Below are 25,839 nucleotides of genomic sequence, written 5' to 3'. Positions count from 1 at the left end.
TCTTGACACCTTGTTCTCTTCCAGGAGGTGCTTTGAAGTGGAAACGGGACCAGCGGGACCATGCCGCCCTCCAAGGATGTTGTGAAAATTGCAGTCCAGATGATGGGAGCCATCCCGCAGCTCATCGAACTCAACCAGGTAGTATTGTGGATCAGGCCTCTATCAATTAGGAGAGGGGTCATGGTGCATTGGTAGAGCATCTGCTTGGTGTGCAGAAGGTCCCAGATTCAGTCCCTGCCACCTCCAGTTAAAAGGATTGGCCAGTGGGGGCCCTGATCTCGTCAGATCTTGGAAGCTAAGCAGCGCCAACCCTGGCAAGTGCTTGGAAGGGAGACCTCTAAGGAATACCAGGAGTAGGAGGCAGAGGCTGGCTGTATCAGGCCACTTCTCTGAACATCATCCATGCCCCAGTAGGGGTCACCAACAGTCACCATGACTTCCAGGGACATTCAGACAAAATGCAACACCCCCCCCCCCCCAATAAACAAACAAAAAACGGATCAGTCATTGGGTAATGTGAAAGACCTCCACCAGAGACCTTGGAGAGCTGCTGCCAGCCTGTGCAGACAATACCAACTGTGGTGGACCAGTGGTCTGATTCAGTATGAGGCAGCTTCATGATTTCTTGTGTGGCTTTCCTTCTTTGTTGTTTTATGCCCTCATGTTCCCTGTCAGGTCCGGATCATTTGTTCATCTCAATATTTTATAGAGTAGCATCCCGGTTTGCCGTCTTTTCAGTGGGTCAGTATATTGGGGACACAAATGACGTGGTTTGTTGCTAGTGCTGAATCTGGTGGGGTCATCTCATGCTGAAGTCTCTCTATGCTGCTTGTTGATTTCAGGCAAAGCCCTTGTCTGCGGTTGTGAAAGAGGTTTGCGACGCGTGAGTAATTTTTTGCTTATTGCCTTCCCCATTTGGTAGAGCAGAGCACCTTGTGGCAGAGCAAATTTGCTTCCCGAAAAGAAAACCGTAAATATTTGTAGGTTTGTGGAAGTTTGTGGAAAAGTAGGGCGGTCGCTGCATTAAATGGCTGAATTGTACAAGTTTTGACCAATTGCAAATGTAGCCAAATAAATTGATTATAGAAGTATGGAAGTATAATTCTGAAGCAGAAAAACCTAGGTTTTTCAATTGATGATTAGCAAGAAATTAACAAAAGATACAGAATGGTAAAAATAATAGAATAAATCATGTGTAAAGGTAAAGGTCCCAGTGAAAAATGGGCTCAGTCTTCCATCCTTCCAAGGTCGGTAAAATGAGTACCCAGCTTGCTGGGGAGAAAGTGTAGACGACTGGGGAAGGCAACGGCAAACCACCCCATTAAAAGTTTGCTGTGAAAACGTCATGCTGTGATGTCACCCCGGAGTTGAAAAGGACTGGTGCTTGCACAGGGGAAGCTGAATTTATGGAAGCTGAAGAATTCAACTTTCTTGGCAAAGTTTTTTAAAACAGGATTTTCCTGAAGCACAGAGTGCTCTGGATAATTTTTAAAAAACAACCTACCCCTCTTCAAATAGATAAACAGCTTTCTAAAAGTATCTTAAGTCAATTGTTCCCTAGTGGGATGCTATAGGAATTATAGTAAACACTGTAAGCAAGGACCTCCTTAAACATCTTTTCATCTCCTCTGGAACATGGGAATGTTGTCTTTTGACATAATGTGTCCAGGGTGGTGCAGAACTGACATAACCTGGTCATAGCAGTGCACTCCAGAAACCTGGTTTGCTAACTGCAGCAAAATGAGGTGGTAAAATGGACTGCGTTACTCCAGAAAATGCTGTTAAGCTATTGAAATTTTTAATGTTCCCTTGGGTTAAAAAAAATTCAAACAATGCAGTCTTCTTGCATTGAAAATGCGCATCTGAGGGAGCAGCCTGGAATAAGCATAGACCCTTATGCCTTGATGTGCCAGTTTTTTGCCTTCAGGGGTGAGATAAATATTTAAATGTTGGATAGGGTTCAAAAATGGTGCTCCCACCTGCAATCTGAAGGTAGATAGCCGCTGTTTTTCTGTTTGTGCGTGTCTATAGCCCAAGTTCTTTTGGTGGTCTCTGTTCCAGGTGGAACTTGAATAATTCGGAGCGTTACGCCTTGCAGTACGTAGATGGCCAGCAGGCCTACATCACAGAGTCGGTGAGTGCGTTTGGAGTCCCGACCTGTAGCCAGTTCTTGTTCTTTGGACTGTTGCCACCTGCTCTGCTGGATACCAGATTTTGATTCTGTAACTGTTTCCATTTATGTTTTGTCTTGCTAGAACCGTGGAGAGATTAAGAACGGGAGTATCCTGCAACTGACCACTGCGCCGGTGAGCTCCTTTATAAAACTGTGGCCTCTGCGGATTGTCAAGACCATTTCTCTGCTAAGGGGCAAGGATCTTTCACACGTCTTCCCCGCGTGATGCTAATCTGGATCTCTCTCAAACTGAGGGCCTGTGTGATCTAGTGCTTAGACTAGGATCCCCATTCTGCCTTCTAGATTTCTCCGCTGCTACTCCAGCTGCATTTTATACCTACTCTCTTTACCGTCAGCAATCTGGAGGGTTTCAAGAGCGAGGAAAACAATTGCAATTTGTATACGGGTGCATGCCTTTCCTAGAAACTGTTCTTTTTAAAACACCCGTTGTCATGCTAGTAGCAGGATGGGAAGAATTTTATGTCCTACTTTTCGGCCCTCACAAGTGCCACCTGGGTGGCAAACAAATTGAAGCACACATAATAAAACCACATTTTAAAACATTATCCCCCCCTCCAAAAACCCCCCATGGCGTTAAAAAAAAGTTATAAAACAAAGACATAAAACAGCAATTAAAGCACTGGTCAGGAAGAAGGGGTTGCTGAGGGAACAGCAAAGGAAACAAAAAAGTCTCCACCTACTGGTGGAAGAGGGCAACAGAAGGGGACAAGTGGATCTCCTTCAGGAGGGGAGTTCCAGGTTTTTGCTGCCACAACAGAGAAGGCCCTCTCCTGGGTTGCTACCTGCCTCATCTTAGAAGGCAGGTGACCTGAGGCAAGGTCTCCAAAGAAGAAGAAGAGATTGGATTTATATCCCACCTTCGCTACCTGAAGGAGTCTCAGAGAAATTTACAATCTCCTTTCTCTTCCCCTCCCCACAACAGACACATTCTGAGTTAGGTGGGGGTGAGAGAACTCTGACAGAAACTGCTCTTGAGAGGAATACCTCTGAGAGAACTTGTGACTGACTCAAGGTTGCATCAGCAGGTGCTTGGGGAGGAGTGGGGAATCAAACCTGGTGTTTCCAGATAAGTCTGCACACTTAACCCCTACACCAAACTGATGACAGCAGTGGTTGAGTCTGGGAGACCCATTCTGGCTGTCATACTTAGCCCTAGTGTATCTTACTCCCCTGGGCTGCTGGCCTCTTTGGCAGGACATTAATGCATGTCTGATCATCTCCTCGCCTTCCTCCCTGGCAGGATCATGAGGCGGTGAAACTATACAGCGGGATCCAGAGCAACCACGTCAACGTAAAGACTGACTCTTTGAAGAAGCTGGCCGGCCTTTCTCGAGATGTCGCTTTCGCTCAGGAATTCATTAGCAGGAATGGCCTGAACCAGCTCTTCCTCATTGTGGAAGAGGAGAACAAGTGAGTGTTCTGCTAGAACTGGATTTTCTGGGCGTGTGCAGCCCGTCTGGATCTTCAGCTGAGTGTGCTGCTTCTTTCCTATTGCCTGGAATGTACCTTCTTAAGACACAAGCCAAGATAGTTCATTACAGCCCATGGTCAAGTGGAAGGGAACAGAGGCTAGATGGCCAAGTGATGGCAGTGCTGATTCTGGGAATTTAGGGAGATCATGAGAGGGAGGGCAGTGCTTAGTTCTCGTGGCCCCTTCCTACCCACCCAGGGAAATGCTGTTCACCACTTTGGGGTCAGGAAGCAACTTCCTCCAGGCTAATTTGGCCAGGGATCCTGGAGGTTTTTTGCTGTCTTCTGCGCATGGAGCAGGGGTTACTGGGTGTGTGTGAGAGGTGCTTGTGAATGGCTTCTTTGAGGGTAGACTCTATGGAGTTAAGAGTTCCTTTCCATAGTCCTGCTCTCTCCAGGCTCTGTTGCCAAATCTCCAGGAATTTTTGAACTCAGAGGTCCATCAGTGACTACAAGCCATGGTCCGTAATCTGCCCTGAGCCCGTTATGGGAAAGGGCGGAATATAAATTTACTAAATAAATAAATGAATGAACAAAAGGGAACCTCCATGTCCAGTAGTAGTAAACCTCTGAATGCCAGTGCTAGGAGGCAACATCAGAGGAGGGCCTTGGTTTCTTTGTCCTGTTGTTGGACCTTCAGAGGAACTGGAGACAGGATGCTGGATTGGATGGACCATGGGTCTGATCAAGCAGGGCTCTTCTGTTCTTGAGCAACCATAATAAAACAGAGAAGAGCTGTAAGCTGTCTGTGCTATTTGGAATGATCTGTCTATATTTAAATAAAAAATAGAGATTTGTTTATCTAGTGGCAGAAGTCAAGATGTTCAGAACAGAAGTCAACCTTTTCTGTCTTTGCTTCCAGCTTTCTGGAATCTGTTTTTCTGGGAATTGTACAGAAACTTTATCCTCCTCCCTCCCTCCCTCCCTCCCTCCCTCCCTCCCTCCCTCCCTTCCTTCCTTCCTTCCTTCCTTCCTTCCTTCCTTCCTTCCTTCCTTCCTTCCTTCCTTCCTTCCTTCCTTCCTTCCTTCCTTCCTTCCTTCCTTCCTTCCTTCCTTCCTTCCTTCCTTCCTTCCTTCCTTCCTTCCTTCCTTCCTTCCTCCCTCCCTCCCTCCCTCCCTCTCTCCCTCCCTCTTTTTCTAGGTGTCTCTAATGCTCTTCCTGCTGCTCTGGCCTCTCATGGGTGGCGCTTCTAGGGCCCTCTCACCCTGTTTGCTGTCTGTTGCTCCAGTACAGGGGAAACTCTAGCGTATGCTCTCAAGGCCTTCATGGAGCTGATGGAACATGACTTTGTTTCCTGGGAGACTCTCAGTCCCACCTTCATTAAAAAAGTAAGTGTTACCTTAGAACCCAATGAGCCTAGGATTGTAATCACACACGCTAAATAATGCACTTTCAACCGACTTTCTATGCACTTTCCAACTGGATTTTACCGTGTGAAGGGCAAAATCCAGCTGGAAAGTGGATTGAAAGTGCATTAGTTAGTGTGTGGGTTCACAGCCTAGTTATCTAAGTCCATGGTTCGGAGGCATGCTGGCAGCAAATCTTTGTGCATTCTTGGGGATGGGCAGCTGGCCAATCAGGTTGGGCTTTTTTGCACACTATAGGAGACCAAAGAAGACAGAAGTGTGGTGATAGGGAAAATTCTTGCATCACTTTTATGAAGGAGATGCTTGCACTGTCACCGTTTGTTGAAAACTCCAGACTTTTGCTCTGGCTAAGCTCCCTTGCTATGGTGTTGGAGGCCTTCCCTAGCCTAGGTTCCCTAAAAGGGAGATTTACTCAGCTGTGTATTCCACCATGGAAGCGGAGCATGTCTGTGCAAACAACTGCAAAAAACTGAATAAAGAAAGTAAGTTTCTAGTCCTTATGAATTCCTGCTCGATTGCCTGCCTGAGCAGAACTCAGATGGAGATGACAATAGTCCCAAAATAGAATATCTGTACTATATTGCAGCTCTCAAATTCTTTTGAGAGCCAGTTTGGTGTAGTGGTTAAGTGCGCAGACTCTTATCTGGGAGAACCAAGTTTGATTCCCCACTCCTTCACTTGCAGCTGCTGGAATGGCCTTGGGTCAGCCATAGCTTCACAGAGCTGTCCTTTAAAGGGCAGCATCTGTCAGAACTCTCTCAGCCCCACCCACCTCACAGGGTGTCTGTTGTGGGGAAGGAAGGTAAAGGAGATTGTAAGCCACTCTGAGACTCTGATTCAGAGAGGAGTGTGGGGTATACATCTACGGTTGTCGTTGTTGTCTGAGATTCAGAGTGAAGGACGGGGTATAAATCCAATATCATCTTTTTTTGGTGACTTATCTGCAAACATAACCTATATACCATACACATCTCAGGTTCAAATTTTGTAAGGCAGCTCTAAGGATTTGTGGCCAAACACTTTTTGGCCCCCTCTGAAAATGACAGTTCCCGGGATTAATTGGCAGAAGGCAGAATATTTAAGGGGGAGGGGAGGAGGAACAGCTGGGGGCCCCCTCAGCCCTTTTCATTCTCCGAGTCCTCCTTCTTTTCCTTGGATGCAGATTGTGAGCTACGTCAATGTTGCCTCGATGGAGCCCTCCATCCGGCAGATTTCGCTGGCCATCTTGGAGAACATGGTGCCCACCAGTCGCTCGCTCTTTGAGCTGGTCAAGCACGAAGTGACTCTGGACCGCCTCATTGCTCTTCTGCAAGAGTAAGCAGAGAAGAAGCCAACAACTGCCGCTTGGGGTCTGGCTTGTCCTTCTTTATTTCTAACCACCTCAGTTTTCTTGAGGGGAGGAGGAAACTCAGCATCCCAAAGTCCCTCCTCTCTGCAATCAGAGCAGGTCTCATTGAACCGATTGCACATGTCAGAGGCAGCGATGAGTCCATATGGTAGTTTCCCCCACTGTTGGCTTTCCTAGCCTCTGCAGTTTCCACCCTCCACCATCAGAGGGCGTTAATCAGTAATTGACATGTTATCATGTTAAGCTCCATGATATGTCAATGACCATTTTTTTTAAAGGCTGAAAAAGGGTTATGGGGGTGCAGGGTGGCCCTGGTGACAGTGGTTTGGGGGTGTGCTGGGTCAAGGGATAGGAAGCTGATGCGGGTTGGACCTGCAGAAGCACACACCTTCTATCCACATACTGGGGAAGGGGTTTTTTTTACTGTGAACTTTCCCCAAAAGGCTACAGCTAACTAGGTCTGGAAAGGAAGAAAAACCTGATGTGCTTTTGTACCACCCTCCCCTTTTCTAGCTTAGATGCAGCATCCTGGAAAAGAGGGCATTTCCGGTTGGGGGAATGGCATAGAAGGGAATAAAGAACCCCTGTTTTCTGTCTTGCTTCCCATCCCGCTGGCTACTTTTTGGCCGCTCAGCTTTACATCTGGGGGTCCAAACAGCAGTGCCCCCTCCCCATTGCTTGTGTTTTGGCCCTTCCTGGGGGGTGCAGAGAGATCCTGACTCTTTGGGAGGGACACAATGCTCAGGGTTTTTTCTTTGCTCCCTTTTTCCTTTTAGGATGATTCAGCCACTGCAGCTAAAAGCTATGGCACTTCTTATTGCTCTGCTGCTCAACGCCAGTGAACCAGAAAGGAGGGTAAGGAGGCCCCCTCCAAAGAGCTCGGAAGGGCTAGCAGGAGCAGGAATCCTAAGCCAGGTGTCAACACTGGAGGGTTGGCTGTCACACCACTGTCTTGTACAGGCAACAGTGGTGGATTAAACCTTGTGGAGGCAGTCAAAATCTCAGGGGCCCCCTCACAAATTATCTCAGAGTTGGAGCAGCTTCCCTACCACCTGCAGCCCCTACTGCAGCCTGCAGGCACCTTCTCAAAAGCCCCTTTGACAAAGCTGCGGGGGAGAGAGGCAAACTTGGTGACAACGCCAACAGCAGCCGCACCAGGCAAGTCAGGCAAAGAGTGGCTCAGTTGCAGGCTGGGAGGGCTGCAAGCAAGGGGAAAATCCGGCCCGGGGCCCCTAAAGGCGTGGGGGCCCATAGGCCGGGGCCTACTTGGCCTAACTGTTAATCCGGCCCTGACTGGCAAAAAACCTTTTGTGATGGTAACTCCATTCTCTCCCAAACAGACCACACTTTCTGTAATTCCTCATGCTTCTATTCCCACCCTTCCTCCAAGGAGACCAGGCTAGCGTAAGCAGGTGTGGATGATTTCCCTTATTTGTAACACACACACACACACACACACACCCCGTGCAGAAAGTTTAAGCGAAGATGGAAGGACAGGCCCAAGGTCCTCGTGGAGATCTGGACCCAGGTTTCCCTAGAAAGTCCACTCTTAACTGCTCTCTTTTGAGTTATAGACAAGCTTCCTGCTGCTGCAACAGATATTACTCCAGTTTGGTGTAGTAGATTAATAATTACAAGGACCCAGACGTCCAGTGTTGGCACTGAGAAAGACTTCAAGACCTTGCTCGGTTATGAATTCAATGAGCCAAGTCACCACTGAACCCTCAACTCTGCACCTGTAAATAGGGATCGAGAATCCATGAATATTCCTAGTGGGCAGAGGGAGCATTAAGACAGATGGCACTTGCCAAGCAAAGGTGTTCCCTTTAGGGCCCATGTCAACCATATGCCATATAGCCAGCCACAGCTGCAGGGGTCTCACCTGGGCTGCCCATTCCCTCCCAGCCAATATTTAGAAGAGAAAAAGAGGCCGTGGTCTTGGTCAACACCTGCCTAACTTTAGAAGGCGTTTGTGTGGGGGTGGGGTTTGTCCTTTGGTAAGAACCTGCCTTTTGTTCTTCCTCAGAGGCAGGTGGCATTGGAAGGTCAGGATCATCTCCTTTTCTCCTTTCTGTTTCTAGGACATGATGGACTATCTGGGGGAGAAGAACCTTCGGCAATTTATTCATAAAGTGAGCATCCTGTTGGGCATTTGAGACTCTCTGGCATCCATTTTCTTGTCATGGATTTCCTGGTACTCTTGCTACTGAGTTTCCCATTTCTAGTATTTTGAGGACCCCAGCCAGGTTCATTGTGTCTCCAACCAGCTTTGGCTGTTCATTGATAGGCCGCCTCCTTCCTATCTCTCTTGGTGGACAGCTGTTTCGTCCCTATTGGTGGTGGGAGTTGGAAGATTGCATTGTGGGAGAAAAAGGTGAGGCAGTGCAAGTGACTAGCAGTGGAGATCAGCTTTGGTACCTTTTCTTTAGAACATCATCCATGCCTCGGAGCCAATCGGTGATGAAATGGCCCATTACCTCTACGTGCTGCAGTGCCTCACCGTGAACCTTCTGGAACATCGAATGAGGACTCCCATGGATCCTTATTCACAGGTCTGCCACCTTTTCCCTTTTCTTCCATTACAGCCCCCCACCCCTGCGCTTCGCCCATCCTTTTTGCACGACAATCGCAATCCCTTCCCTTGTGTCTGCTCTCTTAAATTGAAATCTCTCTGTAGCTTGCCTGTCCCTCATGTTTCAGTATCGTCCCACAATTGTGATAGAAGCCCCAAGGCTAGGGGTGAGGAGAGGCTATTCAAAGAAATGGAGGGAAAGTTTTAAGAAAAAGAATTGCAGATTTATATCCCACCCTTCTCTCTGGAACAGAGACTCAGAGCAGCTTACAATCTCCTATATCTTCTACCCCCACAACAGACTCCCTGTGAGGTGGGTGGGGCTGAGAGGGCTCTCACAGTAGCTGCTCTTTCAAGGACAACCTTTGCCAGAGCTATGGCTGACCCAAGGCCATTCCAGCAGGTGCAAGTGGAGGAGTAGGGAAGAAACCAGATAAGGGTCCACGCACTTAACCACTGCACCAAACTGGCTCTAATTCCCATTAATAAGGACCACCTCCTCCTGTATTGTCTGGCCCATCAATTCCCTTTCTCAAGCCCTGGTCTCTGTGCCCCTACCTGCAGAGGTGAGATGGAACACTTCCTCTTTCAGGCTGGTCTCTAGCTTTTTTTCAACCTGGTCTCTAGCTTACGTTCCTTTAGGGACCAAACCAAAACATTTCTCATGACCTAAGCTTTTAACCTACGGGGGATCTGTCTCTAAGGCAGAGAGCCAGTTTGTTGTAATGGTTAAGTGCATTGACTCTTATCTGGGAGAATGGGGTTTGATTCCCCACTCCTCCACATGCACCTGCTTATGTGACCTTGAGTCAGTCACAAGTTCTCACAGAGCTGTTTCTCTCAAGAGCAGTTTCTGTCAGAGCTCTCTCATCTCCACCTGTCTGTTGTGGGGAGGGGAAGGGGAAGAAGATTGTAAACTGCTCTGAGACTCCTTCAGGTAGTGGGCGGGGTGTAAATCCAATCGCTTATTTTTTTAAGCTGTTCATATGGTCTACTCTGAACTCAAAGACTGGTTCTGTCAATATAATTTTCGACTGTTTCTGTTTAATTTAGTGTTGCTTTGTGTCCTGGCAGGGTTTTTATTGGCTTAACTTGTTTTCATTGCTTTGTTCACTTGTTAGTATCGTTCTGTTAAAAGCCAACTCCAGCAGGTCCTGGAGAAGCAGTATACAAAGTTTCCAAATAACAAAGAAGGGGGGAAAATGCAAAATGTGAGATCTTGCTCATTTCATTGTATTCAAAATGCTTGTTCTACTGGATTATCCCAGGGTTCCCCAACCTTTTTTTAGCCTGTGGGCACCTTTGGAATTTTGATACAGTGTGGTGGGTGCAGCCAAAAAATGGTTGCCATAGCTTACCTTCAATCACACAGTGAAGATCTTGTGGTGTGGAAACCGCTGCTGCTAAAGCAATGTTTTTAAAAACTGCATGGCCAATCAGAAACCCTACTGGGCAAAAGTCCCATGTGGCCCATTCACTTTCTAAAAATAGTTGGCAGGCCACAGGAAAGGTGTTGGCAGGAGCCTCAGCCTGGTTGATCCATTTCTGCTGATTGAAGCCCTTTTTGGTGGAGGACTGCCCTTCCTGGTGGGAAATTCTGTCTCCAGCGAAAAGGACCTTGGATAGCAGAACTGGGAGAGGTCCCTGCATCATTCCGTAGGTTTGGAAATTTCAATTTTGTTAGAAAAATAAAACTAGGAAAAAACTTAAAACCGTACACAAGCATCAACATACAGGACAAGAACAAACGTAAAAAAGGGGAAAGCGAACAGAAAAGGCTTCTGGTTTTCTCTACAACAAACATAATTTTGATAATGAAAGAATGCTCCCTCTTCATATTTCCCTTTAAACAAGTTTCTTATTCAGAAAAAAACCACAAATTTATTTATTCACCCTTAAACTTTTCATGCAAAAAGTCAATGAGGGATTTCCAATTCCCAATAAATGAAGAAATAGTCTTTCCCCCCTAACCCATACTGTAAGTTCAGCCATAGCTGCAAAGTTCAGCATCTTCTTTAACCATTCTTTTACTGAAGGTGTTGTCAGACGCTTCCATTTCTGTGTGTAGATCATTCTCACGGCTGTTGTCATATACAAAAACAGAACTCCATGACTTTTTTCCATCTGGTTGTCCATTAAGTCTAAAAAAAACCCCAACTGGTTTCTTTCGATATCAGTGTTATAATGTCAGAACTGGAAGAACTTCAAACGAGGCCCAAGACTTTGTTTCAAAAGTATAGGCGTTTATTGAGAACTACAGAGCTGAAGGTACAGGATAACACTGATATCGAAAGTTAGCATTGGATACATTATATGCAGTTGGGCGACAGCAATAAAACGATCTTTCACACGGCCAGAGATGATAGTCTGTTTCTCAGGGTCTGTTATCAGTAAGGGAGGATGGAGTCCTGCTGAGAGAGCCTGACCGCCCGGCTTCAAAGAGCCACCTGCAGATGTTGACCAGAGGCTATCTGTCACCCTTCAGTGATCACAGTTTGTTTTGAAATGCACAGAAATGTTTGTTAGTTGCCGAAGCAAGGTTGCAGGGGTTAGCGCCTGGTTACAATATGGAGTCACATAAGCTAACAGCATATAGGAAAGTTACCAGTTCTGACAGTTTCAGCTGTATCGTAGTCTTTAGGACCTTCTGCCTTAAAAAGTGTATTTGTGTCCAAAAGTTTTTGACTTGTTTACCCCCACATATGATAAAAGGTCCCTGTGTCCTGCATTGTTCCTTAGCAGGACCGGATTAACAATTAGGCCAAGTAGGCACTAGCCTATGGCTCCCCATGCCTTTAGGGGCCCCAGACCAACTCCCCGCCCCGGTTTTCCCCCTGCTTAGAGCTCCCCCAGCCTGCACGCACAGCCAGCAACTGAGCCACTCTTTGCCCAACTTGCCTGGTGCGGCTGCTTCTGGTGTCATCGCCAAATTTGCCTCTTTCTGCCTCTCCCCCGCAGCTTTGTCCAAGGGGCTTTTGCAAAGGTGCCTGCAGACAGCAATGGGGGCCATGGGTGGTGTGGTGGACGCTCCGACTCAGATAATTTGAGAGGGGGCCCCCAAGATTTTGACTGCCTAGGGGCCTCCACAGGGTTTAATCCAGCTCTGTTCCTTAGGGAGCTCTGAGTAATTTGTTCTGGGCTTAATGGTCTGAGATGCCCCCACTGGTTCATATGTTGACCTGATTATCACTAAAGTTATATTCCCTGTACAGGAGCAAAGGGAGCTTCTACAGTCACTGCGCCACACTGCCTTTGAGTCGGAGAACGAGTCTTCCACTGGCAGCTTCAGCACTGAACGCCGGCGCTCTCTGTGCGCCAAGGAATTCCGCAAGCTGGGCTTTGTGGTGAGCTCTTGCTGGGTTATCCTTCGAGGGAACCATGTGCTTCGAGAGAGCCACTTGGTGTAGCTGTTAAAAGTGGCCGACTCTAACCTGGGGAACCGGGTTGGATTCCCCACTTCCTCACTTGAAGCCAGCTAGGTGACCTTTCAAGGGTATATCTGCAGCCTTTAAAAATAAAAAAGGGGAAGGGGGGGGGGATCTATGGTTCTTTGGATTTGTTCCCTTTGTCAACTTCTGTGAAGTGCAGCCTGCTTGAATGTGCCACAAACTTGCCAGCCCCACATTCCATCAGTCAATTGTTTATCACGATCATAGGCCAGCAGACATGAACAGAGTGGCTACAAGAATATATAGACACTCTTCTGTAAAAATAGATATGAAAAAGCAAAAACATCACAGAATCTGGCAGCTCTACACAAGGTTGAGAAGAAGAAATGTGGTACACAATTGCTCTGATCTTCCTGGGATTTTTTGGAGGATAGGTGTAATAAATAAATATATATATATCGTAAGGCCATTACAAAAGGGGCAGTGTAGCCAGATATGTCCACAGGCAATTATGTGTGTTTTGCCCATGGTCAAGAAACCTGAAATCTGCATTTATATATTTTCTTTTCCAGAATAACAGTAATCCTGCAATGGATTTGCACCGCATCCCTCCTGGGCTTCTTGCCCTAGACAGCATGGTCTACTTCTCCAGACACTTCCCTAGTGCCTACAGCCGGGTAACTTAAGAACCTGTTTTCTTTTATTCAGCTGTTCCTCTTCCCCCCTCTCCGCCCTTCTTTTCTTACTGCCTTCGGTGTTTCTTGTATTGGGTTTGGGCTGTCACAGATGGGCTGGTTTCGCACAGTGAAATTGACATGATTTTATCCCGTTCAGGAAAAAAATCCGCTAAAGTTTGAACCATTTCTGGCCAATCAGACAGCGGCAGGATCCTGGCAGCAGTCAGTGGTTGCTGATTCACACTGCTAGCCCGGCTCAACCACAGACCCGCTGCGGAAAGGGTTGTCTCTTTTAAAAAGGCCCCTGTGTGCGTGCACAATTGGAGAAGCACATAAGCGCACCTCGGAGAGGGGTGGATAAAACCTCAACCTTGCCCGAAACGGCTTGGTGCGATCACACAGCTCTTCCACTTATGAGTCGCCACAAGGCATTCAGACAGCAACTGATTATGCAACCTACATCCGATTCAGTGGGACGGTACCAGGGAAATCCAGGTAGCTTTTTAATGCGGATAGGAGGCGACTGGAGACGGGGTGAGAATGGGTGCAGCTCGGAGGGCAGCTGTGCTCATGTGATTGTGCACTTTTAATCCAAATGGGAGACAGGGCTAGGTTGGGGCACATCTCCTGTGTGAAACCACATGTCGTAGAACACCTGCTTTGCACACAGAAGGTCCCTGATTCAAGCCCAGACATCTTCAGGTACAAGAAGTCAGATGTTGGGAAAGACACTTCCTTGGCTGAGATCATGGGGAGCTTTCTGCCAATCACAACAGATGATATTGAACAACGTGGATGGATTGCCTGAATTGGTCTCAGGCAGCTTTGGGACTGTGGATTGCATTGTGTGTGAATTAGAGGCAGTGTTCCCTCTAATCTGAGTTAGAGTGAGCTAGCTCACTGATTTTTAGCCTCCAACTCACAGATTTCTGTCTTAGCTCAGGAAGGATGACCCTAGAGCACAATAATTTATGCAGTTGCTCACAACTTTTATGCCAGTAGCTCATAACTTTAATGCCAGTAGCTCACAAAGTAAAATTTGTGCTCACAAGACTCTGCAGCTTAGAGGGAACATTGACTAGAGGTGTGCCCTCATTATATATCAAGCTGAATAAATACACAAAAAATACCTTATCGGCAGTGTTCCCTCTAAGCTGCAGAGTCTTGTGAGCATAATTCTGCTTTGTGAACTACTGGCATTAAAGTTGTGAGCAACTGCATAAATTAGTGTGATCTGGGGCCATTTTTTCTGAGCAAAGACAAAAATGTGAGAGCTGGAGGCTAAAAATCTGTGAGCTAGCTCACACTAATTCAGCTTAAAGGGAACACTGTTTATCGGTATTTGGGGGGTATTTATTCAGTCGAATACAGATCAGAGATTTGTACTTTATTACTGAAATTGCCCCACTCAAATAAAAGCTAATATTAATAAAAGTTTTTAAATAAAAGCTCCCCGAGTGAACTCAGCAAGCATTTAAAGCTTAAATCTCTTCTTTGTTATACCCTGTGGGGACATTTCTCATAGGGTATAATGGAGCTGAATAAATTTGGCAATCCTGATTATTTCTTGAATCATGATATCATACTGATTGGGATTCAGGAATATTAGAAAATACCGATATTTTTCGGGATCAGTTCATTCGAACCTGAAAAATACCAATATTTTTTTTTTGCACATCCCCAGTATGAACTTTCCTGAGATGTAAATTGGTTGCTGTTGTTAGATGCAATTTTAAAGGGCTGTTTTGACCCAACATAATTTTTTTACCACACTCTTTTATCTCCTGTGCACTGGAAGCATTTAGTGCAGAAATGGAAACTTCTACTAGGAGATGAAAGGGATTCTTTTTGTGTATGATTGTAATGAGAGGCAGTGTGGTGTAGTGGTTAGAGAGTCAGAAGAGGGATTGGGAGTGCTGTATTTGAAATCTCTGTTCTGCTGTGGAAACTCTCTAGGTGCTGCTGTATCCATCACATGCTCGCAGCCTAACCTGTGCCACAGGCAGGGCATTTCAAAAGTAGGAATGCAGTTCTGCCTGGCTTGGCACCAGGGGGTGTGGCCTAATATGCAAATAAGTTCCTGGTGGGCTTTTTCTACAAAAAAAGCCCTGGTCACAGGGTTTTTATGAGGATCAAATGGAGAAGGGGGGAATGTTGTAAATCACATTAGATTCCTATTGGGGAGGAAGATAGGGCATAAATAAATAAACTGACGCTGCTTCTTTTGCTTTGCTTTCATATCCTTCATGGGATTGAGAAGGCTCTGATCGTTGTCTTTTTGACCCCTTTCAGACAGCCTTTGTAATCCGTTTTGGTAGCCAGTTGCTAACGGATTTTTTTGTCATTTCAGACACAGCCCTTCAGCAACTGACTGCTAATGGATTTTATTTTTCTTTTCATACAAAGTAGCTTGTGTCCAGTTAGCCAAGTGTGGTTGAGCTGTTCTTAACGGCTTTCTTCCGTTTCTACCTCTTCTTTGTGTTCTGAATCGCTGTAGTGTGCTGTTTAAAGTGTCTGCAGTACTTCCAATAGCACTGTGCTTTTTCCCTGCCCTTTTTTGCCATGCGATCTTCCTTGCACTTTTTAAATTTTAACATTCTAAGATGAGTGCTATAGCATTGGACCAGTATAGCACTTCAGTGCTACAGCGACACCATTCAGATACAATGGGAAGGGCTATGTTGGTCTGGCACTATAGCACTTAACTTAGAATGTTAAACAAAAGTGTAAGGAAGATCACACGGTGAAAAAAGCATGGTGCTGTTTGAAATGCCAAATCGCTTCAGAGACAGCTCATTAACAGAATGAAATTTGCTGTGTGAAACCTCCGTCCCTGTATTACTTTACTCAGAATCGGGCCAATGACAGATAACATCTGGTTTAGAGCTGTAATGTGAAAGGGGCCTTTCTCTCAGTTTGTCCTTGAGAACAGCAGTCGAGAAGACAAGCACGAGTGCCCATTCGCCCGGAGCAGCATCCAGCTCGCCTTCATGCTCTGCGAGATCCTTCATGTGGGGGAGCCTTGTGAGTACTTAGTGTCCTCTCTGTGGCCCATAATGCTTTGGTGCTGTAGTCCTGCAGCTTCTGTTGTTGAGGCCACCTTTAGGAGCTGGGATATGACAATGAGGCAGGCCTTCTCTTTCTGATAATCTGGATACCTTGGAGGGCTAAGTAGATGTGTCACTCCTCTGTAAGGAAGAAAGGCAGCTAATGTTATAAATAAAGGCTTACAAAGCAGAAGGTATATAGCTGTGATGGGTAACACCGTCTTGCTGAGGAGGTGAAGAATAGGCAGCTCAGTGGTAGAGAATGCATTTGGGCACTGTTTATTTATTTATATTTTATCAAATTTATATTCCACCCTCCCTGACTGCCTCAGGGCGGTTCATTTAGTGCCTTGCAAAGATGAAGTGCTGAAGCTTTTAGAATTATATTCTTTTCTCCCACACATACCAGCGCCATTTTGTTTCACGAGGCTTGTTCTTCTCAGCCTCTAAGAGCCAAACTAGAAAGCCAGTATGATGTGGCAATTAAGAGTGTCAGACTAGGATCTGGGAGACCCAGGTTTGAATTCTCCCTCTGCCATGGAAGCTCATTGGGAGACCTTGGGCCAGTCACACATTCTCGGCCTAATCTACCTCACAGGGTTGTTGTGAGGAGAAAATGGAGGAAAGGAGAATGATGTAAGCTGCTTTGGGTCCCCATTAGTGGAGGAAGAAGGGGTATTAATGAATTAAAATAAAATAGACATAATGACAGCCTTGGGATTAACCTGTGGCCACCAGCAAGAATTTAGAGGATTAGAGGAGATTTTAGGTGTTTAAGAATTGCCATGAGACCCCCATCAGGAGATGGGGAGAAGCATATTGGGGAGTGGATCCTAGTGAGCCTCTTCTCCTTTGGAGCTTTAGAAACAAAAAAAAGAGCGAGGAAGACCCAGAGACCATATCGCTCTGTCATTACAGGCTCGGAGACAGCCCAGGCTTTCTACCCCATGTTCTTTGGCCAAGAACACTTCTTTGAGGAGCTCTTCTGCATCTGCATCCAGCTGCTGAACAAGACCTGGAAGGAGATGAGGGCGACCCAGGAAGATTTTGACAAGGTGAGGCCTTGTTGCGTTTTTCTGGTGAGCTCAGGGGATGTCTTACCAGCGCAGGGAAATGAGAGAGGCTGATCTTGAGCAGGCTGTGATGTGAACCCAATAAAGCTATTGTCTGGCTGGTGTTTTACCAACTTGTCTGGTTTTATTTCTGACACCTGGATTGGTTGACAAGCCAGGGAATTAAAAAACTGGAAAAAATTATTTGAGAGGTGAAACTTGTATTTTAACGGAGGAAAAAGTGCAATGCCCAGGAAAGCAATGAATTAAAGTAGGGGAGTAAAACATGCGGCCCGGGGGCCAGATCAGGCCCTTGGAGGGTTCCTATCAGGCCCGCGAGCAAGTCTGCTTTTTTTCCCCTCTCTCTTGCTTTCTTCTGTGTCAGAGCTTGCTTTGCCAGGCTTGCTCAATCGCCCAGGAGCTACAGAAAATAGCTTATATTTTCTCCATTGGCTGCGGCTCCTCTGTTGCGGAGAAAGGGGAGGAGGAAAAGCTTGCTTTGCCAGGCTCTCTCAATCACACAGCAGAGCTACTGAGCTAAGCCTCTTTTCCTTGTACTGGCTGCGGCTCCGCTGCCTCCTCATCTCCTGGGAAGGATGGGAAAGAGCCAGAGCTTCTTTTGCCCGGTTCCCTGGATTGCATGGGAGAGATACAAAATCTTTGTGTTTGTCTGTGTCCTTTATAAAATTTATGTCTCTGCTTTGCGTTACATTTTATGACACACATGGCCCGGCCAACAAGATCTCATTTATAACAAATGAGTTCGACACCCCTGGACTAAGGGGTCCCATTATTCTGAATAGTATCAGAATTCTGTAACTAAATTAATCCTATTGGACCCAGAGGCATTTTCCACTGATGGAAGGTTCTTGTGCCCACGAAACAGAACTCTCTTGCCTCTCCTCTGCTGTTCTAACCCCACTGAGTTCCCTAGAATGCTGCTTCTGGGGGCCAGGGGAGCTCAGGAGCAGCATAAGAGGTGAATTGGGAGTCTGCAGAAGGGGGTGGGAGATTGGCAAAAAATTGCCCACCTCGTCTACTGGTGGAAAATGACCATTCAGCATATTTCTCTTTTGCATTCTGCAGAATATGCCACTTACCAAATTGTGGGTTTTGTGGATAATAAATTTGTAACTTTGCAAGTTGCAGGCATGTGCTAGGATGGTGTATTCTGTTGTGCCCCGTCCACACATGGGGAGAGTGAATTATTGGCAGGTGATGGGAATGCCGTATTAAAAGTCACCTGCTCTTTACTGTGTGAGCACAGCTTATAGGAGTGAGGCCTGTGAAGGGTTTTGTTGGGTGGAGGGTGATGCCCTGTCTGGCCTGACTCCCTCCGGCTTCTATAGGTGATGCAGGTGGTTCGGGAGCAGATCACCAGGACCCTGACCCTGAGGCCCACTTCCCTGGAACTCTTCAAGAGCCGAGTGAACGCGCTGAACTACAGTGAGATCCTGCGTCTCCGGCAGACAGAACGGATGCACCAGGAGGAGATTTTAGCGGCACCGGTCCTGTGAGTGCAAAAGCTTTGGGGCTTTGTGCATTTGTGGACGCGTGTGATGGATCAAAATCAGTTTTTGTATTGGCCGCACCCTGCATTTTAGCTTCTGAGTACCCAACCAATGCTCCCCTGCTGATCAGCTTCTGGGTACCCAGCTAATGGCTGCATGTGCTGTTTCCAGTGGTGAGCCTTCCCACGCCAAATCTGGTGGAGACCTTTTTCAGGTTTTGTTGAAGAGGCGAATGAATTCAACTGGGATTTGTGACTGGGCCTTATCAGTAGCTGCCCTTTTATAATGGAGTTTACTCTCCAAAGAAGCACGCTTTGTCCAAAGATGCCTTGTCCTGTGCTACAGTTGAAAATTCAACAGGCTGAAGGAGGAACAGGGGGCAACTTCTCCATCTTCTCTGCAGCCCTTCAGGTTCCCACATGTTTGGCCTGCAACACTCCCCTGACTCCTGGGACTGTCTTTCCAGGAGGATGCCGGAGGAAAGGCAGAGAAAAATTTGCATTTGTAGAACCCAACCCAGTGTTCCATTCTGGCTACTAGGACAGTGGGGCGTATGCATGGGGGCTAATCAAAAGTATTTCCAGGCCCATTTTGAAAGCCTTATCCCCGGGGTGGAATTCTAGCAGGAGCTCTTTTGCATATTAGGCTACACCCCCTGATGTAGCCAATCCTCCAAGAGCTTACAAAAAAGAGCCTTGTAAGTAAGCTCTTGGAGGATTGGCTACATCAGGGGGGTATGGCCTAATATGCAAAGGAGCTCCAGCTAGAATTCCACCCTTGCTTATCCCTTGTTCCGCCATGTTTTGTTCCCAGGGAATTGAGAGAGCAGCTGAAACCGGAACTTCTGAAGCTGATCCAACAGCAGAGGCTCCTGCATCTCTGCGAGGGAACCCTCTTCCGCAAAATCAGCAGCCGGCGCAGGCAGGGCAAGTGTCAGAGATATGAGCAAAGTGTCCTTCAGTAGGGTTGCCAGCTATGGATTGCGAATTTCCTAGAGATTTTGGGGGTGGAGCCTGGGGAGAAGAGAGACCTCAGCAGGGTATAAAGCTGCAGGCTTCACCTTCCAGAGCACTCCTTTTCTCCAGGGGAACGGATCTCTGTAGTCTAGAGATCAGTTGTTGTTCTGGGTGATTTTCAGGCCCTGCCTAGAAGCTGGAGGTCATATGCCCCATGGAGATACAGGCGGGAGACCATCAATATGTTTGGCTACACCTGAGCAGGAAGCTCAGCTGCACATAGGAGTCCATGGTCCCATGTTGTGCGTGGCTCCCATTTCCAAGAGCTTTTAGCCTTGGAAAACATGTGGTTGGATTCCTAAACCATTCGAAACCAAATTACCAAGGAGTTGAAAGAGGAAAGGAAGAGGTGGGGAAAAATGACTCACGGCTCTTTGAAGGAATGCCAGGCTTGCTTGCCGAAGGTCTTGTGCAGGGCTTTTTTTTGTAGTAGGAACTCCTTTGCATATTAGGCCACATACCCCTGATGTAGCCAATCCTCCTGGAGCTTACAGTAGGCCCTGTACTAAGAGCCCTGGAAGCTCTTGGAGGATTGGCTACATCAGGGGTGTGTGGCCTAATATGCAAAGGAGATCCTACTACAAAAAAAGCCCTGGTCTCTCCAGTTAAAGGGTCCCAGGTTGCAAGCTTCAAAAAGAGGTCCTTGTGGTCTGGGAGAGCGGCTGCCTGTCAGTTTGGTGTAGTGGTGAAGTGTGCGGACTCTTATCTGGGAGAACCAGGTTTGATTCCCCACTGCTCTACTTGCAGCTGCTGGAATGGGTTTGGGTCAGCCATAGCTTTCGCAGAGTTGTCCTTGAAAGGGCAGCTTCTGGGAGGGCTCTCTCAGCCCCACCTACCTCACAGGGTGTCTGTTGTTGGGGCGGGAAGGTAAAGGAGATTGTAAGTTGCTCTGAGATTCAGAGTATAGGATATAAACCCAATATCATCATCTTCTTCAAAGAAGGCAATAATGAACTAGACAGCCCGAATGGTCTGATTTGGCAGGTTTCCTTCATGGTGCTGACAGCTGACTGTTTGGCAGAGAGGTTTGAAAAAAAAAGTCTGCCATCACAGCAAGCCCACATGAGTTGTCTTGCCTAAATTTCTGTGCCTGTAATCTCACATTGTGAATGACTCTGGCTTCCCTGCCCCTCTTTGACAGATAAGCTCTGGTACTGTCGCCTTTCTCCCAACCACAAATTTCTGCACTATGGAGACGTTGAAGAAGGCATAGAAAGCCCACCCATCGAAAGCCTGCAGGACAAAGGTCGGTGATTCCATCCCACCTCCTTTCAAGGCTTTTTTCTCTCCCCTAGCACTGATGACCAGCGTTCCAGGGCCCTCAGAGGGCATCTGGCTACAGAAGGACTTCTCTTAAGGGTGCCTTAAAGGAGCAAGATGGTGAGACTGAAAACATACGTGTGCGCAGACTTTGGTAGGAGGTGGGAGATGGAGCATCAGGAATATATTTCAGATTTTTTGTTTGTTTGCCCCTTTACAAAGTAAAGGTTTGTTGGGGAGGTTCAAACCAGAGAGCAATTGATTCAGATTTTTCTGTTTGTTTCCCTGTTTACAAAGTGAAGGTTGTTCTGCGCCCAGAAGTTCCCTTGCCTGGGTGGAGCTGGTTTCCTGTCGCTGCTCCTTTGGTCTTCAGTTCTTTTTCATCCTTTTCCTGTTTGGCTGTCCAGACATTATTGGCGACCTGGCAAGCAAAAGGGTAGCCTGGCCAAAGCATCATCATAATCACCATCATTTTATGGGTGAAGATTGTAGAACTTCTTAGATGATTCCTTCCCGCCCCCTCCGCAAATGCTTTAGAAATGGTGCTCTGCTGATAGCTGATTCAAACAGCATGAGGCACTGCTGTTCTGGGAGTTGTCTGCAGAGATGTAGCATACTGGAGAGCACAAGGGGATTTGCTGAGAGGGGTTGGCAACGATGGCTGGTCAAGAACTGTGAATCTGTGTGCTCTCTGGATAAGAAAGTCCTCCCCTCCCCTGCAGCTGTATATGATTTTTCTCAGACCCATTCTCCTCTTACCTCTTTGATGCCTGCACAAAAACAGCGATGCAAAAGCAATTTTGTCCCCCTCCCCTGGCCTGGCAGCCCAGAATTTCCTGACTTTCCAAAATGTTGGTCTCAAATCTTGCTCCCCTACTGCAGACCAACACAATGCATCTACCCACTTGAAACAGACCAACGGACAGGGCTTTTTTTTGTAGCAGGAACTCCTTTGCATATTAGGCTACACGCCCTTGATGTAGCCAATCTTTCAAGAGCTTCCAGGGCTCTTCGTACAGGGCCTACTGTAAGCTCCAGGAGGATTGGCTTCATCAGGGGTGTGTGGTCTAATATGCAAAGGAGTTCCTGCTACAAAAAAAGCCCTGCCAATGGACAACGTAACCGCCCACTGATAATACATTTGCCTTTTCATATTGTGTATCGTTTTCCTTTAGGTGTTAATTTTACTTTCTGGGCAGGTGGGAAAACCCAGAAATAATGAGCATGCTTCACTATAAGAGATACTGCTCCTGCCTCATTCTGATTTCCTGGTTCCACCTACGTCAGGGATGTACGTATGTAGTGCAGCTCAGAGAAGCATTAACCTGTCCATGCATTTGCCTACAGTTCCTGTGACAGATATGAAAGCACTCTTGGTTGGTCGGGAATGCCCACATACAAAGGAAAAGAGCTCCGGCAAGCAGAACAAGGTAAGCTTGGACCCATCTTTGCTGCATCTCAGCCTTTCCAGTTCCAGGGCCAGTTTGGTGTAGTGGTTGTGTGGACTCTTATCTGGGAGAACCGGGTTTGATTCCACACTCCTCCACTTGCAGCTGCTGGAATGGCCTTGGGTCAGCCATAGCTGTCATAGGAGTTGTCCTTGAAAGGACAGCTGCTGTGAGAACCCTCTCAGCCCTACCCACCTCACAGGGTGTCTGTTGTGGGGGAAGAAGCTAAAGGAGATTGGAAGCCGCTCTGAGTTTCTGATTCATAGAGAAGGGAGGGGTATAAATCTGCAGTCATCTTTCCTTGCCTCTCCCCCAGTTCCTCACAAATAGGGTTGTTTGTGTGTCCTCCTTTCTGGTGCTAGTTGCTTTGCAGGGCATTGGCCTTCCATTATTTCTAGCACAAGGACCATAACCACCTCTTTGGGGCTTCAGTGCCATCAAAGGTTGGTGACTGGGATCAAGACTGAAAGGCTGTATCTGTGTAGCATCATATCTGTGTATGTTCAGGAAGATTTGGTTGGCTTGCGATTTGCAGGAAGCTCCACTGCTTGTTTGCCTTGACCTGGATGGCCCAGGCTAGCTCAATCTTGTCAGATCTTAGAAGCTGATCAAGGTTGGCCCTGGTTAGTATTTGGATTGGAGACCCCCAGGGAAGTCCAGGGTTGCTAACACAGGCAATGGCAAATCCACCTCTCTTCAACTCTTGCCTTGAAAACCTCACCATAAGTTGGCTTGAAGGCACTTCCCACCACCACCTCTGCTGGTCTGATGGCAGAAAAGCAAAGCACTCACTCACAGGCAAAGTGGGGCCAGTTTGGTGCAGTGGTTAAGTGCGCAGACTCTTATTTGGGAGAACCAGGTTTGATTCCCCACTCCTCCACTTGCACCTGCTGCAATGACCTTGGGTCAGCCATAGCTCTCGTAGGAGTTGTCCTTGAAAGGGCAGCTGCTGTAAGAGCTCTCAGCCCCACCCACTTCACAAGGTGTCTGTTGTGGGGGAGGGGAAGGTAGAGATTGTGACCGCTCTGAGATTCAGAGTATAGGGTGGGATATAAATCCAGTATCTTCTTCTTTTTCTTCTTGTGACTCCAAAGAGGCCCAATAAGGAGCCAAAACCATGCAAAGCAATGACAGCAAACCTAGTCTTGGAGGTGGCCTCAAATTCCTGTTTGCTGGAAACTGTGTGCATAAGTAGAGCTGCTGTATAATACTGTGGGTGCCAGTCTGGCTTTTCTGGGCCTTTGTTCCTGAGGGCCTTCCTGTATTATTCTTCCCTCCAGGATCTCCTGGACCTTGCCTTTTCCATAAGCTATGACGTTGGGGAGTATTTGAATTTCATCGCTCCAACGCGGTACGAGGTGAGCTACTTCAAGGGAGGAGTTTGTCTTGAGAGTGGACAGACTCTAGAGCAGGGCGGGGGGCTCTGGGCATGGCCTTCGCCGCACCAGGGGAGAAAACAGCTAGTTAGAAGAGGGTTTTTTGGGGGAAGGGGATAGTGGTAAGCAGCCTCTTGTGTTCGATTGCCGACTGTACCCCTCACCTCGCTGTGTCTCAGCGTTTCAGCAGAGGCCCAGGTCCCTGGGTCCACATCTGCCACCAAACAGGTCTCATTCCAGCCCCCTGGAGCTGAAGTCGAGCCGAGCTGATGCCCCCTTTCACTTCCTCTTTCAGTTCTGCCTGTGGACAGACGGGTTGAACGTGCTTCTGGGCCGGGAAATGGTGAGTGAGCGCACTCAGACCGACCTGGACATCTTGCTGTCGATGGAGCTGAAGCTGCGGTTGCTGGACCTAGAGAACATTCCCATCCCAGACGCCCCACCCATCGTCCCAAAGCCCCCCAGTAACTTAAATTTCTGCTACGATTTCACCCATATAGAACAGTGAAGGCTGCTGCCTCTTCCAGGCTGCCCTTGGTCTGCAGCCGTCCCGCGGCTTCTCAGATTCTCTGGCTGATCTTCCACACCGTGGGTTGGTTGGAAGGCTGGGAGTGTTCCAGGGGCCTGTGTGTGCCTTCCCACCCACCTTTCTCACATGCATTCTGTTAGCAGTTTCCTGCGATGTCTGAGTTGGGCAAGCAAAGACTTTGCACTTACATCCCAACCACGGTTTGCAAACCTGCTTCAAACTGTGGCTTCAGATCATGGTCAGAGGTTAGCACTAATCATACTTTGGCTGATCCAGACAGCAAAGCAAGTTCATGCAGTGTGTGGAAGGTGTACATGAGCTCTCCACATGTTCTGTATCACCTGATGTCCTGCTCACAAGTGACGATGAGCACACAAACAATCCATGCACAGCGTACACTTGATTTTTCTTTATCTATGCATTGAGTAACTCTGTTACATTCAATGCATGTGCAGCTGAATGAGTGATTTAATCTATGTAATCTAAATAGGTATTAGCATTTATCTAGGTATTATCCTCCAGGTTTATTTGCAAACAGTGCATTGGCTGTTTCTTATGAATATATGTGCGTATGTTCACAGCCGTGTGTGAACAGGGCTTTGATTAAGCCTGTATGTGCATATATTCGTACTACTAAGACCAACCAGACAATCCAGTTTCAATTAATATAAATAAATCTTTCTCAGTCGCCCACATTTCTCAGGAGTTAACACATTATGATTTTTCTGGGTTGTTCTTAAACAGTTTTTTTCCTCCTGCAAAAAATTACTGCTAGGTTTGCTTGAGGACAACAACAGGGTGGATAGAAAGAGAAACGTTTTAACTCTTTTCTCCCATGCTGTTTTCTTACTGGAAAAAGCTACCTTTGAGCTGCGTTTTACCTTCCTTTGGTATTTTTGCCCCCAGTGGGGATAAAACCACCTCAAAGGTGACTTTTTAGGAAACTGCTTTAAAATATACACAAGAAGAAAGCATAAAAGTGGCATGAAGCTCTCACATCGGGCAAGTCGAGTCTGATTGGTTCAGCAGTGACCTTTCCTATGTCATGTGACTGATCTATCTTGTGTGTAGATTAAGGAAGCTGAGGAGACTTGGTAGGATTCTGTGGGACGGGATGTTGACACTTGCCAGAAAACCAGCATTTCTTTATTGGCTTGAACCAGCAACTAAACACAAGCTTTCCCCTCCCTGTAGTGATGATAACAGAATATAAGAATGGAGGAAGAATCCTTTTAGATCAGAGAGAGGCGCTTGGTCTAGTCCAGCATCCGGTTCTCTCACAAACAAAGCACAAATCTTCCCAGCTGCCCACATTCTTGTGAGGAATTCTGGGATTCCTGTCAACGGTACAATCCACAAGAGCCCTGAGCAAGGCATTCCATTGGTATCTGGTGGATTTTTTCCCAAGCTGGCCCAGGTGGAATGAATGGGATCTCCCACCTTGGCCGCTTCATTCCCTGTCTTCACCCAAACGCTTTCGTGCTTCACTTAGCGGCTGATGGTACTTGCTCTGCCTTTGGTACACCCTTCTGAGGCAGAAAATTAGCACTTTACAGAACTGGCTTTCCCCTGCTCGATAGGA

General features: G+C 47.1%; 1 protein-coding gene across 1 annotated transcript; it reads left to right on the top strand.

Annotated features, from left to right (window-relative positions):
• ELMO3 (engulfment and cell motility 3) lies at window positions 1-24,332 on the top strand. The gene is made up of 20 exons (XM_060254266.1): window positions 1-138; window positions 843-883; window positions 2,062-2,134; window positions 2,256-2,306; window positions 3,435-3,604; window positions 4,894-4,993; window positions 6,195-6,346; window positions 7,157-7,235; window positions 8,462-8,512; window positions 8,810-8,932; window positions 12,165-12,296; window positions 12,914-13,018; window positions 15,934-16,042; window positions 16,984-17,120; window positions 18,467-18,630; window positions 19,442-19,554; window positions 20,786-20,890; window positions 22,252-22,334; window positions 23,633-23,710; window positions 24,024-24,332. The coding sequence occupies exons 1-20, from the start codon at window positions 61-63 to the stop codon at window positions 24,234-24,236; spliced, it is 2,157 nt and encodes a 718-aa protein (XP_060110249.1). The 5' UTR covers window positions 1-60; the 3' UTR covers window positions 24,237-24,332.
• Window positions 24,333-25,839: the final 1,507 nt, after the last annotated feature.

Source organism: Heteronotia binoei, chromosome 14 (assembly GCF_032191835.1).
Source record: "Heteronotia binoei isolate CCM8104 ecotype False Entrance Well chromosome 14, APGP_CSIRO_Hbin_v1, whole genome shotgun sequence".
Taxonomy (NCBI): domain Eukaryota; kingdom Metazoa; phylum Chordata; class Lepidosauria; order Squamata; family Gekkonidae; genus Heteronotia; species Heteronotia binoei.
Note: the sequence above shows the minus strand (reverse complement) of the source record. Positions and strands in the feature narration are given on the sequence as shown.